At 33.8% G+C, this 13376-nt stretch overlaps 1 protein-coding gene and 1 long non-coding RNA gene across 2 annotated transcripts; both read left to right on the forward strand.

Annotated features, from left to right (window-relative positions):
• Window positions 1-300: 300 nt before the first annotated feature.
• On the forward strand, window positions 301-844 carry LOC134656380 (protein kish-A). The gene is made up of 3 exons (XM_063511895.1): window positions 301-410; window positions 501-610; window positions 685-844. Exons 1-3 carry the CDS (start codon window positions 408-410, stop codon window positions 788-790), a joined length of 219 nt encoding a protein of 72 aa, XP_063367965.1. The 5' UTR covers window positions 301-407; the 3' UTR covers window positions 791-844.
• A 5937-nt stretch (window positions 845-6781) lies between these two features.
• LOC134656560 (uncharacterized) lies at window positions 6782-7903 on the forward strand. Its single transcript, XR_010097524.1, has 2 exons — window positions 6782-7249; window positions 7644-7903. It is a non-coding gene; the product is annotated as an uncharacterized LOC134656560 (long non-coding RNA).
• The last annotated feature ends 5473 nt before the right edge of the window (window positions 7904-13376 follow it).

The raw sequence follows: 13376 nt of genomic DNA on the forward strand, positions 1-13376 counted from the left end.
ATCTTTTTCAATTTGTTTTGTGAAAGAGCTTATATATTATATCAATACTATTTAAAATAAAGATTCTGATTTATATTAATTGAATTTTATTAATAGTAAAACCCGAAAATTTACTGGACGCTGTTCAAGATACAAATAACACCTTCGATTTCGAGGCAATAGTCGGTTATACCTATACCTTGAATGTGATGGAGTCGCGCATGCTGCTGTCGCGTTGCATTGTATTGTCAGTGTCAGAAAGGTGTCAGATGTCAAAGTAATGTCAAAATGATATGAAATTTATTATTGTATGGAAAGGACAAAGAGGAATATGTTTTTCTAAATAAAGAAGAGTAGGTTTCTCAGTTATTCAGTAATTGTAGTCTAATTTTTAAGTTAATTACTTGTGTGAAGAAGAAACCATCACAATGGTAAGAAAGCGATGGTCAATATATTTTACATCTTGAAATGCCGAATGCTACTCAGCATATTGAACTAATTAAATTTAATTACTGTTTCAGAGTGCGATATTTAATTTTCAAAGTTTATTATCTGTTATATTACTTCTAATATGCACATGTGCATACTTGAGATCGTTCTTCCCTAGTATTATGGACCGCAATAAAACTGGGTGAGTGCCTACTTGACAAAATTTGCCATGGATGAAATATTCGTTTCATTTTCTCAATATGATTTTATTTGCAGGTTACTTGGAACATTTTGGAAGTGTGCTAGAATTGGGGAACGCAAATCACCTTACATAGCAGTTTGTTGCTTAGTTATGGCATTTTCAATACTCTTTCTAACCTAAGTAAATCTAATAAACTTATTGTTTTATATAAATAAACAAATATTTTTATACTAAGGTTTATTTTTATTAGCACTCTTATTTAATTACAGTAGATTCATTTTATAGCAACCCCATTATTCTTATTACCCCATCTAGCAATTTACCACAGGGATTTTCTTTTTGAAATTATGCCAGTAGAAGGCATGAAAAGATAAAGGTAACAGTCTCCTAGTACTCCTAGCCACTTGATAGTGACACTGCCCATCCAAATGCTCTAAACCAAAACACATTTTGAATAGGTACCAAAAAAAGAAACTAAACACCATTTGCTATGAAGAAATAAAACAATTTATATTTTCATAGTTAAAATTTTAATGAGACTTGATTTCTAGCACATAAAAATTTTATGGAAAACAGTAAGTATACAATACACTAAGGGATAGAAAATAGTCACAAAATCCAAAATCAGTACTAATCATTACAGTAAGAACAGACTTGCATTCTTAACATTATTGAGTCATAATATAAGTATGAATTAATACTTGTGAACAGTTGCGTTTTAATGCAGATATTATAACAAGTGAAGTAAATTTAATGGCTACTTTAAAATAATATGTTTATGTTACAGTGATAATTATTCAATTATTTTTCAATTTATAGGTGCATTTACATAAAGCATGTAGTTTTATTTATATTGAGGATTTATTTATTTATATTTTTTCAACATTTGACCGACCTACAGAATTATCAAGTGCAAAAAATTTACTGTTTTCGCAATTTTCGGGTTGGTCTCTGACTTTAATATTCAATTCACACAGTACTTATGGCCTGATGTTGAAAAAAATAACATTAGAAAAATTATCATTTTTTAATTAAAAGTATAAAGAGAAAAATCATATTCATTTGAATGTTATGTGTTGTGTACTAGTCTATTCACTACTTTCATTAAACTTACAAGTATGACTGACTAATTAATGCTCATATTAAAATGTGTAAAATGTCTCATGAACCTAGCTCGCAAACCGAACCCCCATCTATGAAAACCCACAATTCCTTGTAAATGTACCCCTGTCAAATTAACCATAAAGTTCTAATATTAACTTAACCACATCATCATTTCGGTTTTTATTTTATTGTAATAGTAGTATATATAACTTTTATATGTAAGAATTTTTGCTGTATTGACTATTTTATAAATTTTAATAAATTGAATAATAAATGAAAATTAACCACAAGTGCTTATTTAAAAATGTTTCCAAATGTTAACAGTCAAGGATAAATAACCTCTGAATTTTAGTATAAAAAACTATCAAATGGGCCGAATATTGCATTTTTATCACTTTTCGTGGAAAATCTAAGTGCACTAACACATCTAATTAATTGGAGCGTAATTCAGTCTAGACATTGTCTATCGTAAGCTAGATAACACTTAAATACAGCGACGACACACCACTAGAGCTACAACCTATCGCTACACAACAACGGGACCGTCACAACTTCGATGCATTGATACATACTACTTACTCAATGTCAGATTTGAGAAATCGCCGTAGACAGAGTTCTTCAGATTCCGAGAAATTTTAGATAAGTAAGTCAGACGTAAGTTACGCGTGTGTTTATGAATTTTACTAGGAATTAAAAAGTTATCACAAAACTTATGGCGCCGTACAGTGCCATCTAGTTTCAACTGTGAAACTCGAACCGAGAATTTGTGTAGGCGTATATACAGGAATAGCCTAAACTTTCTCCAAATCCGATGAACACGTAAACCTACAATTTTTGAAATTGCCTCGACACTCAGCTGTTTGTAACCTCAAGCTAGTAGTCTGACCGGCCAAACTTACCGTGATAACCGTTTGTCCTTTTCTTGCATTTTGATTTAGCATTTGTTAGAAAGGGGAAAATATTGAGCTTACCGTGGGGCTTAGTTAATTTGTGTAATAATGTCCTATAATATTTATTTATTTATTTATTAATAAATGTTTACTAGAAGTTTTATGAATAAGGAGGTTATTTGAGTTTCTCTATCTTTATACAAGTGGCCAAATATTTTCACAAACTTGAAACCAAGGTAATCTGATGGATGAATTTTATACCGAAAAGTTTCGCTGGCCAGACTAACGCGCCAACTCTACTGCCTAATAGGTAACTTGTTGCGACTGTTTTCTTTGTTTACATACTGACACTATTCAGCTCTAAAGGAGTCTATTCACAAAGGACACTTCAATGTTCTAAAACTGGAATTCCGAAGCAGACGTCACTGCCTTGCAATTAAGAACTATTTTACAATATAGCAAGAGAAACAATAAAATTAAGGTGAGGTAAAGGTTTGCCCAGACAGATTTGTGGTAATCAGCGACCTTTACTTCAATGTGTAACTATAATTTAGTAAGTAGGTACTTTCTCTAGATACTAGTTCTCTCCTTATTAAGTCATTCTCTGGCAACAAGTAAGTACCACTTGTTAGTTGTCAATAAATTGCATTAGAAATTGTTTTTACGTTTAAGCGCTACCTTTAGCGCTAGAACGTCACAATTTTATTTTAAAGCTTAGTCGTTAATATAAAATGGTGCTCTTATGAGGACAAATATGCAAAATTTTACCTTGTCCCTTTGAAACAAAGTTCAAAATCATGTGGGAAATATATTCCCTCTGCCTTATAAATAGGTATCGGAGTTTTTGTCGCATGGTAAGACTAATAGCAAGCTATGGAGTCGACATTTGCCATAAATGTAAACTCTTATTCATACTCATACTCATGATTAATTTTATTTAATATGAGAACAGATTACTGAATAGTTACTACGTATATGAGTTTAATTTATTAAACCTCATTTGTTGCAATAGAGCCGAAAGTGAATGGAACTGTCACCTAAGAAAATAACCTTCCACAATTAAAAGAGTTATGAATTAATTCTATCACTACTGTCATTGATTAGTTGTTTACTTGAAAGATATTTTACGTTTCAACATGTGTCCGTGTATACTTTCATACTTATTTAAACGAGAAATTGGAAAGATTAATCAGATGTGCGATTTGGTCGAATCAATTTTATCAGCGGTCAGTACCTACATAACATTAGGTCTTTCGCAGCGATGTAGTTTGTATAGTTGTATGTTAAAAAGTTAAAGTTATGAATTCATAATCTAATAGAAAAATATTTTTTTATATAATTTGACTAAGATAATATACACGACTGACCGCTCTAAAGGCATTTTAAGATAAATTAAATAAATGAGTATGAGTATGAATAAGAGTTTACATTTATGGCAAATGTCGACTCCATAGCTTGCTATTAGTCTTACCATGCGACAAAAACTCCGATGCCTACTTATAAAGGCTTAATTGTAGAATGTTAATTGTGTAGTCGCATCAGCCATTAGATATAACAAATAAGTACACAATATTATGGCACTAGAAATGCATTTTTAAGTCTGTATAGGTATTATTTGAGCCATTCGGAATGAATCCCTGCTAGCCAAGGGAAGACAATAAGTGGAACTTGTGATTCAAAACATCACAATTTCAAAACCTTTAGCCAGCCAAAAAAACTACGAAACACGGCAGTACAAGAAAATTGAATAAAGCTGATCAAATACAAAGTAATCACAGAAGTGCAAATTGAGATGAATAAGTGATGAATATTATCACAGAGACAGAAAATCGTTACATTCCATTTGTAAACAATTCGTCGTTAGACTAGGTGCTGTGCCAGTGCAGTTCACGCCTTCACATCAATTTGAATACATACAATACAATACTCAATATAATGTAACACCATACTTCTCAAACTATCACAAACCATAATTATCCCTTTTAAACATTTTTGGTGTTTACGCGTGATGGTTAAATGTACAGTCAGCGTCAAATACTTTGTAGCAACCAAAGTAGCCAAATAGTTCGGTACACCATATATTTAGTATGGTGTACCGAACTATTTGGCCACTTTGACTGCTACAAAATATTTGACGCTGACTGTACAACATTGAAACACCAACTATTAAAAAACTTTTATGAACTTAATTAAGTCGATTATCATTTTTTAAACATATTTGTATTTTAGAGTACGTCTAAGCTAACTTAGCACACGTACACTTGGGTACACGAAAACGCTACGGCGCGTTACACGGGGGAGGGAGGTCAAAAATCTTTGAAAATTGCGTTACGTAATATTTGGACGCCCCCAAGCATAGACAAATATAGTAAGACAAGAGTGCTCACTCCATACATCAATTAGACTATTAATTTCAGTGTCTACATCTAGCATCGAGTAGCGGAACTATCAGTACTGCTACATCTATTGTCAAGTAGCGGTACTGATAGTTCCGCTACTCGATGCTAGATGCTAATAGTCTTTTTGGTACTAAAACTGATGTATGGAGTGAGCAATCTATGTATTTTTTTCTCTATGCCCCAAGTGAGGAACTGTCATTATATAAACGTCATATTTTCATATAAATTAGACATGCATGACATAGCCACACTTTGCAAAAAGACACGTTGTGAGTCACAATAATAACAAAATAGACGCGTTAAGTACCTAGTACTTAAAACTTAGGAATTAAACATTATAAGAATCACTCGAATGTCTTTCAGTAGTTGGTGTAGCAAGTTGTATGGTATACTCGTAACATTAAAATTAATATTCTACATACATCTAAATGCCCGGCGATTGCGGCGGCCGCGTTTCAGCTACATTAAGAATATATGAGGAGTGTCTTTTCAAAAGGGTTCATTTTTTCTGGGAATCTATTTCTAAATTGGACCTTAAGTTTTCTTGAGCAAGGTTCTCTCTAGAAGTACCGCTAAGAAAAAAATAAACCCTTTTGAAAAGACACTCCTCATATGTAATTTTCGGAAATGATCAATCGTTCAAATGCAACTTTAAAAAATCTGGAAATTCTTATTACTCTTCCATTACCCATCTGGAGGTCAGACACAAAGAACCTTACTGGGTTACAGAGCCAGTGCTCAGTAGTACCAAAGATAATAGGGAGTATTACTGCAATGTTTTGCCGCCAGAATGCAGCACTAGCGACGTAAGTATACCATAGAGTAACTTATACACACTATACCTTTAAACTGTTTTTTGACAAGTTTTCACAGATAAATATGACAGTGATACATCAAATCATGGCGGTTTGTTTACAAAGGGCCTACCCGGGACACGCGAAATTGAAACTCGGCTATCTGCCTCTTTATCGGTCGAATATGCAAGAGTGAGAGGTTAGATAACAAAATTTCGACTCTCGTTTGCGGTAGACCCTTAGATTGTGACTTATTGTGGGAGTGGCGCTCCCTACGCAGTCTTTCGCGTAATATCCCCTATTGACTCCATTTTGGTAGTATGTACCTAAGCTAAGACACTTAGTTAATACAGTTTCCAGTTGTTCAATCAATGTGCACGTTGAGGAACATTATCTATTTTTGTATTTTGATAATGTTGAGATTTGAGCAAAAAAAAAAATAAGTTTCCATTGCCAACGCCACCGCCGCGACACAATATAATTGTACTCTTAACAGCTACATTGAATATTAGGATAATACTCGTGTATAAACGTCTAAAAGTAATAATATTAATACAATATAAAATACTATTTAAGGAGTATTGACAAAATAAAATTAATATTTTTATTATGTTAATTATTTTAAAGCAATTCCAATATAATTTGTTAAAATATTAAACTAATATAATTCGATTGTTCATGGCGGATTTACTAACAATATTATACTTGTGTTACTGAAATAAGAGTAGCAAATACATGTAATTTACCTACATAAAAGTTAGTTTCCATACTATATTGCATTCCTCACACTATATTGTAAGCTAATGTTTTTGTAACCTGTATTTGAAACTTTTCCAGTGAAGTGGCGTTCTCCTGAAATACTCTTGAACACGTTTGTAAAAGAACTAGTTGGCTTTATAATTTAAAAGAGTCAAACAACTCTCTGTGACTCGTTAACGCAAGCTCCTGATGACACTCCTCGGTACGGAGTGTTTTTTTTTTTTTTTTTAAACAGTTATGGCCTGGATGCGAGTCCTTTAAGCCAAGTCTTTGTTTTGCTATTTTTAAAACACTTCATTTAAAGAGTTAAATGGCAGAGAATGCACTAGTAATTTTGTTAAAACACTTCACTTTAAATCTTCAACGCTGTATTTTTGATATACTTGTATAACGGAACGTAACTGTCAACGTTTTTAAGAATGTCGTTGAGGCGGCGGGGGACATTATTATCAAACACTTCACTTAATTCACTTGCAAGGATGAGTCTTTCAAACGCAAACACTTGGCATTTAAATATAAGGTGTTCAACATCTGCAATGCTACCATTCTGGCAGTGAGGACATGTACCATCGGCTATAATCGAAAATCTGGCTAAGTGCGCTGGTGCACAGTTGTGACCAAACCTCAATCTATTGATTGTGGTAATAAAGCTACGACTTCCTATCTTTATCTTCTCATACCAAGGCTTTCCAGGTAAGTCGGTTTGAATACTAGCGTACCATCTTCCTTTTGTCTCTCTATCTTTAGTCCATATATCTATCCACATCTTCACAACATCAGTCTTAACAGAAGCTTGACAATCAGTTAGTGGAATTCTAGTACTACATCTTACATCTAATTCGTTAATACCTAAATAAGCAGCTTTATCTGCAGCTTCATTGCCTGTTATACCAGTATGGGATGGAATCCACATAAAGTTTATATTTACATTAATGTTTTTCAATTGTAATAACATCTTTTTAATATTATACAAGATAAAATTATCTTTATAATGCAATTGATTATTCTGTAATCCATAGATTAAGCTAAGTGAATCAGTGAAAATAAAGAAATGCTTATATTCTGACACTCTTATTATAACTTTCAGGGCTTCAAATACAGCATACGCTTCAGCCGTAAATATGGAACATAAATCGTGCAACCTAAAGCTCTGTACAAATTTAGTTTGAGGATCATACACGGCACTTCGGACATGAGACTCTGCTTTACTACCATCTGTGTATAACTTATAGTAATTGGGAATTTGTGACAAGAAATGTAGAAAGTCAGTATTATTATTGATAGATTTTGTGCATACTGTAATGTTTAAAAGTTTACTATTAAAGCTATCTTCATAACATGGCCAAATTTCATTTTTATATATATTACAAAACTTAGCTTCCACCTGTAAGAGTAATGCTGTTAACTTAGGGATCCTGGGATGACCCTTTATACTTCTTATTACACTTTGATTATCTTTAGCATATATCTTAATTAAATATCTATAAGCTAACAACACCCATCGAACAGGTAAAGGCATTGTTTTAGTCTCTACTTCCATTGCTTTTATAGGGGTTGAACACATTGCCCCTGATATTATTCGCATTGCCTTATTTTGAATTATTTCTAATTTATGTGTGTGTTCAGTATTCATATGTACAAGAAAACTATAGTCAAAGTGACTTCTGACAAGGGTTTTATACAGTAAGGATAGTACTTGAGGGTCTGCGCCCCAAGATATACCGGCAAGACATCTCAAAACATTTAAACCTCTAACAGAATTAGAGATTATGTGCTTAGCATGTAGGTCAAATTTTAAATGATTATCTATGACTACACCTAGAAACTTATGAGAAGGGACTTCTCTAATAATCTCATTATTATATACAATATTTACATTTGTTGTGTCCTTGCTCAATATTAGTAACTTGCTTTTGTCAGGGTTTATCTTTAAGTGTAAGTAATTATTATAATAAACATAAAGTTCATTTAGTGCGTTATTAATATGTGCTTTAGCTACATCTAAATTTGAATTAATAGAATATATTACAAGATCATCTGCAAATTGCAGTATATTAACATTAGAACTATTTACAAATGAGTCAATATCACTAGTATACAAATTATACAGAAGAGGAGACAGCGTTGCTCCTTGCATTGTGCCTTTGAAAACTTGTCGTGGTCCATGGAGTATGTTATTAAATTTTACATATAGCTCTCTATCGTCTAAGAAATTGAATATCCACTTGCATAATTTCCCAGGGATTTTAATATTAGATAGAACTTTAACAAGTATTGTAGGATCAACATTGTCAAATGCTCCTTGTACATCTAAAAATATACAAACAGCATGTGACTTGTTATAGTTAGCTAATTTTAAATCCGATATAAGAGATATGAAGCTGTCAGAACAGCTTCTACCTCGTCGAAAGCCGTTTTGAAATGGAGGCAGTATATTGTTTGCCTCAACATACCAATCAAGTCTAGTCTTTATCATATTCTCAAAAACTTTACCAATACATGATGATAGAGAAATAGGTCTATAAGAATTGGCCTCACTAGGAGGTTTGTCTGGTTTTAAAATAGGTATTACACATTGTGTTTTCCAAGATTGAGGTATTTTCCCTTGTAACCAAAGTAAATTCATTATTTTTAGCAAAACTTGTTGACCATTAACATGCAGCTTCTTTAAAAGCAGGTATGGTATATCATCTAAGCCTGGGGTAGTATTCTTCCTAGATTGCAGACTTACAACAAATTCCTCCCAAGTAAAAGGTTCAATAAGATACTTAGACTCATTATTCTCATTGTTACTTTCAAATAAACTTTCTATAGAGCTAGGATCGTTACTACAACCTTGGGTTAACTTAGTTATAAATGGTTCTATAAATTCATCATTTTTAATTATCTGCTTAGATTTTAATCCCTTAAAACGTTTAATATTGTTCCATATTAACCCAATAGGTGTACATCGATTTAAAGAAGCACAAAAACTACGCCAACTACTAGTTCTTTCCTCTGCTATTGTGCGTTTTTTAAGAGCATTAAGTTTCTTGTACGAAATATAGTTTTCTAAAGATGGATTCGCCCTGTAATATTTTAATGCCTCATAGGCTTTAATGACACTATCCTCACATTTTTTATTCCACCAAGGAACCGGCGGTCTGCTAATAAAGTTTGTATTTTTAGTAAGTTTTGGAATACATTGTATCTTTAAGAATTGGAGTTCAGAACTAAATTTGTCATATAATTGTATAGGATCATTATTCTCATTTAAAGGAAAATTAGAGAATACCTCTTCTGATAGCTCTTTATATTTGTTCCAGTCAGCTTTAGTGTATATAAATTTATCTATTGGATCATTTATTTGATATTTTTCAAGAGATGTTAATATACTGACTATAGTAGGGTAGTGATCGCTGCCCATAGGGTCATCATGGACTTGCCACTCGCACATAGGTGCTATACTCGCACTGCAGAAGCTAACATCGATCGCTGAAGGATTTCGACTGGGGTAAGTAACTGTAGTTGGGTTTCCGTCATTTAAGATACATAAGTCTAAGTCACTTATAATATCGAACAGGGTGTTACCCCGCGATTGGTTAGTAGCGCAACCAAACGCTGTATGATGTGCATTGATATCTCCTGCTATTATTATAGGTGTTGGTAATTTCTCAATTATATTTTTAAGTCTATTTAGCCTTATGTGTGGACGGTTTGGTGGACAGTACACACATAAAACTGATAAAGGCCCTAAGTCAGTCACAATAGAGATCGCTACATTTTGAATACTTTCATAAAAGTTAGTCTGTATAAAAGTATGTTTGTATATATTTTTAACAAGTATAGCAACTCCGCCACGTCCATTGTTACCATACTTGCAGTAAATATTATAATTAGGTATTCTAAAAGCAGTAGTTGGCTTTAACCAGGTTTCATTAAGAAGACAAACATCAATATTATTTACTTTTAAAAAGTTAATTAGCAACGGTTTTTTATTTGAAATAGATTGAACATTGAATTGAGCAATACGAATGTGTGTAGGATCCATTATTTAATGTTTTTAATAAGCATATCTTTAATACAACTATTAGTGATTGGGCTAGAATCGGTCTTGTTGGCTAATTCTATAAGAGTGCTAACCAGTGCATTCATTAAATCTGTATTCTGTAACAATTCTTTTTTAATGTCAAATTTAGGGGTTTCTGCTGGTGTAGAAGGAACGGTTTTTTGCGTTTGTGTTTTTGGGGTTTTTTCAGGTCTTACAGTTTTGTTTTTGTCAGGTAAAGCCGGAAACTCAACTTTTCTCGTTTCAGCCTTAGAAGCATATGTGATGTTTGTCTTCTTTTCCATTATTTTTTTAAGTTTTACAGGACAAGCTTTTGAAATTGCCAAGTGGGGGCCGCTACAATTGGCACAACATAACTCATTAGGTTTGTCACACTCCTTATAAAAGTGGTCGCCAGAGCAAATGGAGCAACGCTGTTTTCCGTTACATACTTTAGCTGCATGATTAAATTTAAAGCATTTGAAACATTGCAGTAGTGGAGGCACATATTCAAAGATTCTGTACGAGAATAAATCGTACTGTACATTGTCCGGTAGTACATGAGACAAGAACGTAATGCTCACTGTCTGTAAGGGAACACGATCCTGTCCGACTTTTTTCGTGAAGCGGCGAACCGCTATGATCTCATAAATAGAGCTCAACTTTGTGTATAAATCCTTGTTAGAGATATTGACTGGCACAAATCTGATTATCCCAGTTTTTTCGATTTGGGTCGCCGGTATGTACGCCTTCATGTTATTTTGGGTCAAAAATGCAGTGTTGTTTAGAAAATTGTTTGCATTATTATATTGCTTGAAAACGACTGCAATTTTGTTAGCGTTTACGCGCTGTATAGCCGTTACACCTTTTATGCCATTTGTGAATATGTGGTTGAGAAATATTGGACTTTTATTTCCCAATCTGTCCTTTGCGTCCACATGTTCGACAAAAACTTTAAATTCTAGTTTTCCCGAGTTCTCAGGGTATAGTCTTTTGTAGTCCGGTTTAAAGTACGGTAAATAAGCACTATTAGATTGCTCACCCCCGCCGCCATCGTCCGTGCCGCCTTGGCCGTCGGTTTTGGAGCGCTTGAGGGTGGGCGGGTTTTCCCCGCCCCCCTCGCCACCTGCCATTGTTTATACACTAACTATAATTATTTACAAAATTTTACATTAAATATATACAAGTTAAGTTAGTTTCAACTACTTTAAACTAATAAATCGCAATTCTAAAAGTTGGAGCGAAAATTTTCCGACAACTTTTTTCAAGTTCCCGCCAAAGAATCCGGTACGGAGTGAAACATCGCGAGCGTTTTCGACTTAAAATACGTGTGTGAATCGTTTTTAATATATTTAATGTCTCTGTGACTCCATTTACAAACATGTTCAAGAGTATAACTATTTTAAGAGAACACCAGGTAGTTCACACATCAACAGTCTTTTTTATTTCTGCCAATTTATTTGGCTTTCATCACAAACATAATTCTCCGAAAATCTTAATTCAATAAAACAAGTACAATAATACATTTACCTTGTTAAATACCGCCGCTGTCCATTAGGAAGATTATTGAACTTAACTACAATACAATAATACATTACGCGGCTACCAATAAATACGCGTTAAATACTAGAGAGCATTCGTTTGCCTAAATAAGACGAAACTATTTATCGCGCTATGAACATATACAGTCAGCAGCAGAAGTTGCTAAGCGGGCGAGGTGTTCAAAATTACCTTGACACGCTCTTATTCTCTTAACAATAAAGTCACGTCAAGATCATTTTGAACACCTGACCCTCTTAGCAACTTCTGCTACTGACTGTACCTTTTTAAATACTCAAAGTCATGATATTTGGCTTGCTTTAGACACCAATTAAAAGCACCCTATTTAAAGCCTAGTTACGTAGGTAGACTAAAACATGGAATTTGCTACCATTGCTATTGTTATCGAAAGGTTTTTTCGTAAAGAAAACAAATAAATATTACGAAATAATTTTAGAATCATGTGTTCATAGTGTTCATGAGAATAACTAATTAATTCGAAATCAAAAAACCCCCACGCACATAAATGCCTTACATCATTTCGGTAAAGAGCTGAAACTTCTATTAATAACCACCGCAAGGAAACTCGCTTTCACGTAAAAAAACCGTATCGAAATCGGTCCATCCGTTGGAGAGTTACGATGCCAGAGACAGACATTGGCGTCAAACTTATAACATCCGTCTTTTTTACGTCGGGGCAGGCGTGGCTCACACCGCGATTTCGTCGCTTTGCTACAGGTAGCTAAAAGTAGATCCGTTCCACACCAATTTTGGTGGCTAGCCATAAGCCGCGCGTGGCACTGTCGCCACCTAGCGGCCATATCTGTGCTGATCGTAACAGACACGTTTTGTTAGAGAGTGAGTCTTCTGTACCTAGTACTATTATTTATTCTGTGGTCGGGGGTTAAAAAAACAAATACTTTGGCAAGCAGCACGAACGAACGTAAAAAACATACCTATCTCTAAATATCATAACTTCGAGTATCTACAAGCCGCTCATTATTCTTAACCAATTTCAAGTATGCTAACTTCTCAGCCCTGTATTCAGGCTATAGTGCCTACATGTTAAACTGTGCCGCCTGGCCAACTTAAACTAATCATATCAGCTAAGAAATTACGCGCATCCCGGTGCCCACTTCATAAAATAACATTCAGTGCGTCATGCCATATAAATAACAATTTAAAACGCTCACAAGGCTTGTGGTTTATGAAAAAGGCACCAGAATTGATTATAAATATGATTACAAAAGTTTG

Source organism: Cydia amplana, chromosome 18 (assembly GCF_948474715.1).
Source record: "Cydia amplana chromosome 18, ilCydAmpl1.1, whole genome shotgun sequence".
Lineage (NCBI taxonomy): Eukaryota > Metazoa > Arthropoda > Insecta > Lepidoptera > Tortricidae > Cydia > Cydia amplana.

Coding starts and splice junctions, on each gene's coding strand:
- LOC134656380 (XM_063511895.1), top strand. Junction 611..684: donor ATGGACCGCAATAAAACTGG/GTGAGTGCCTAC, acceptor TTTTATTTGCAG/GTTACTTGGAACATTTTGGA.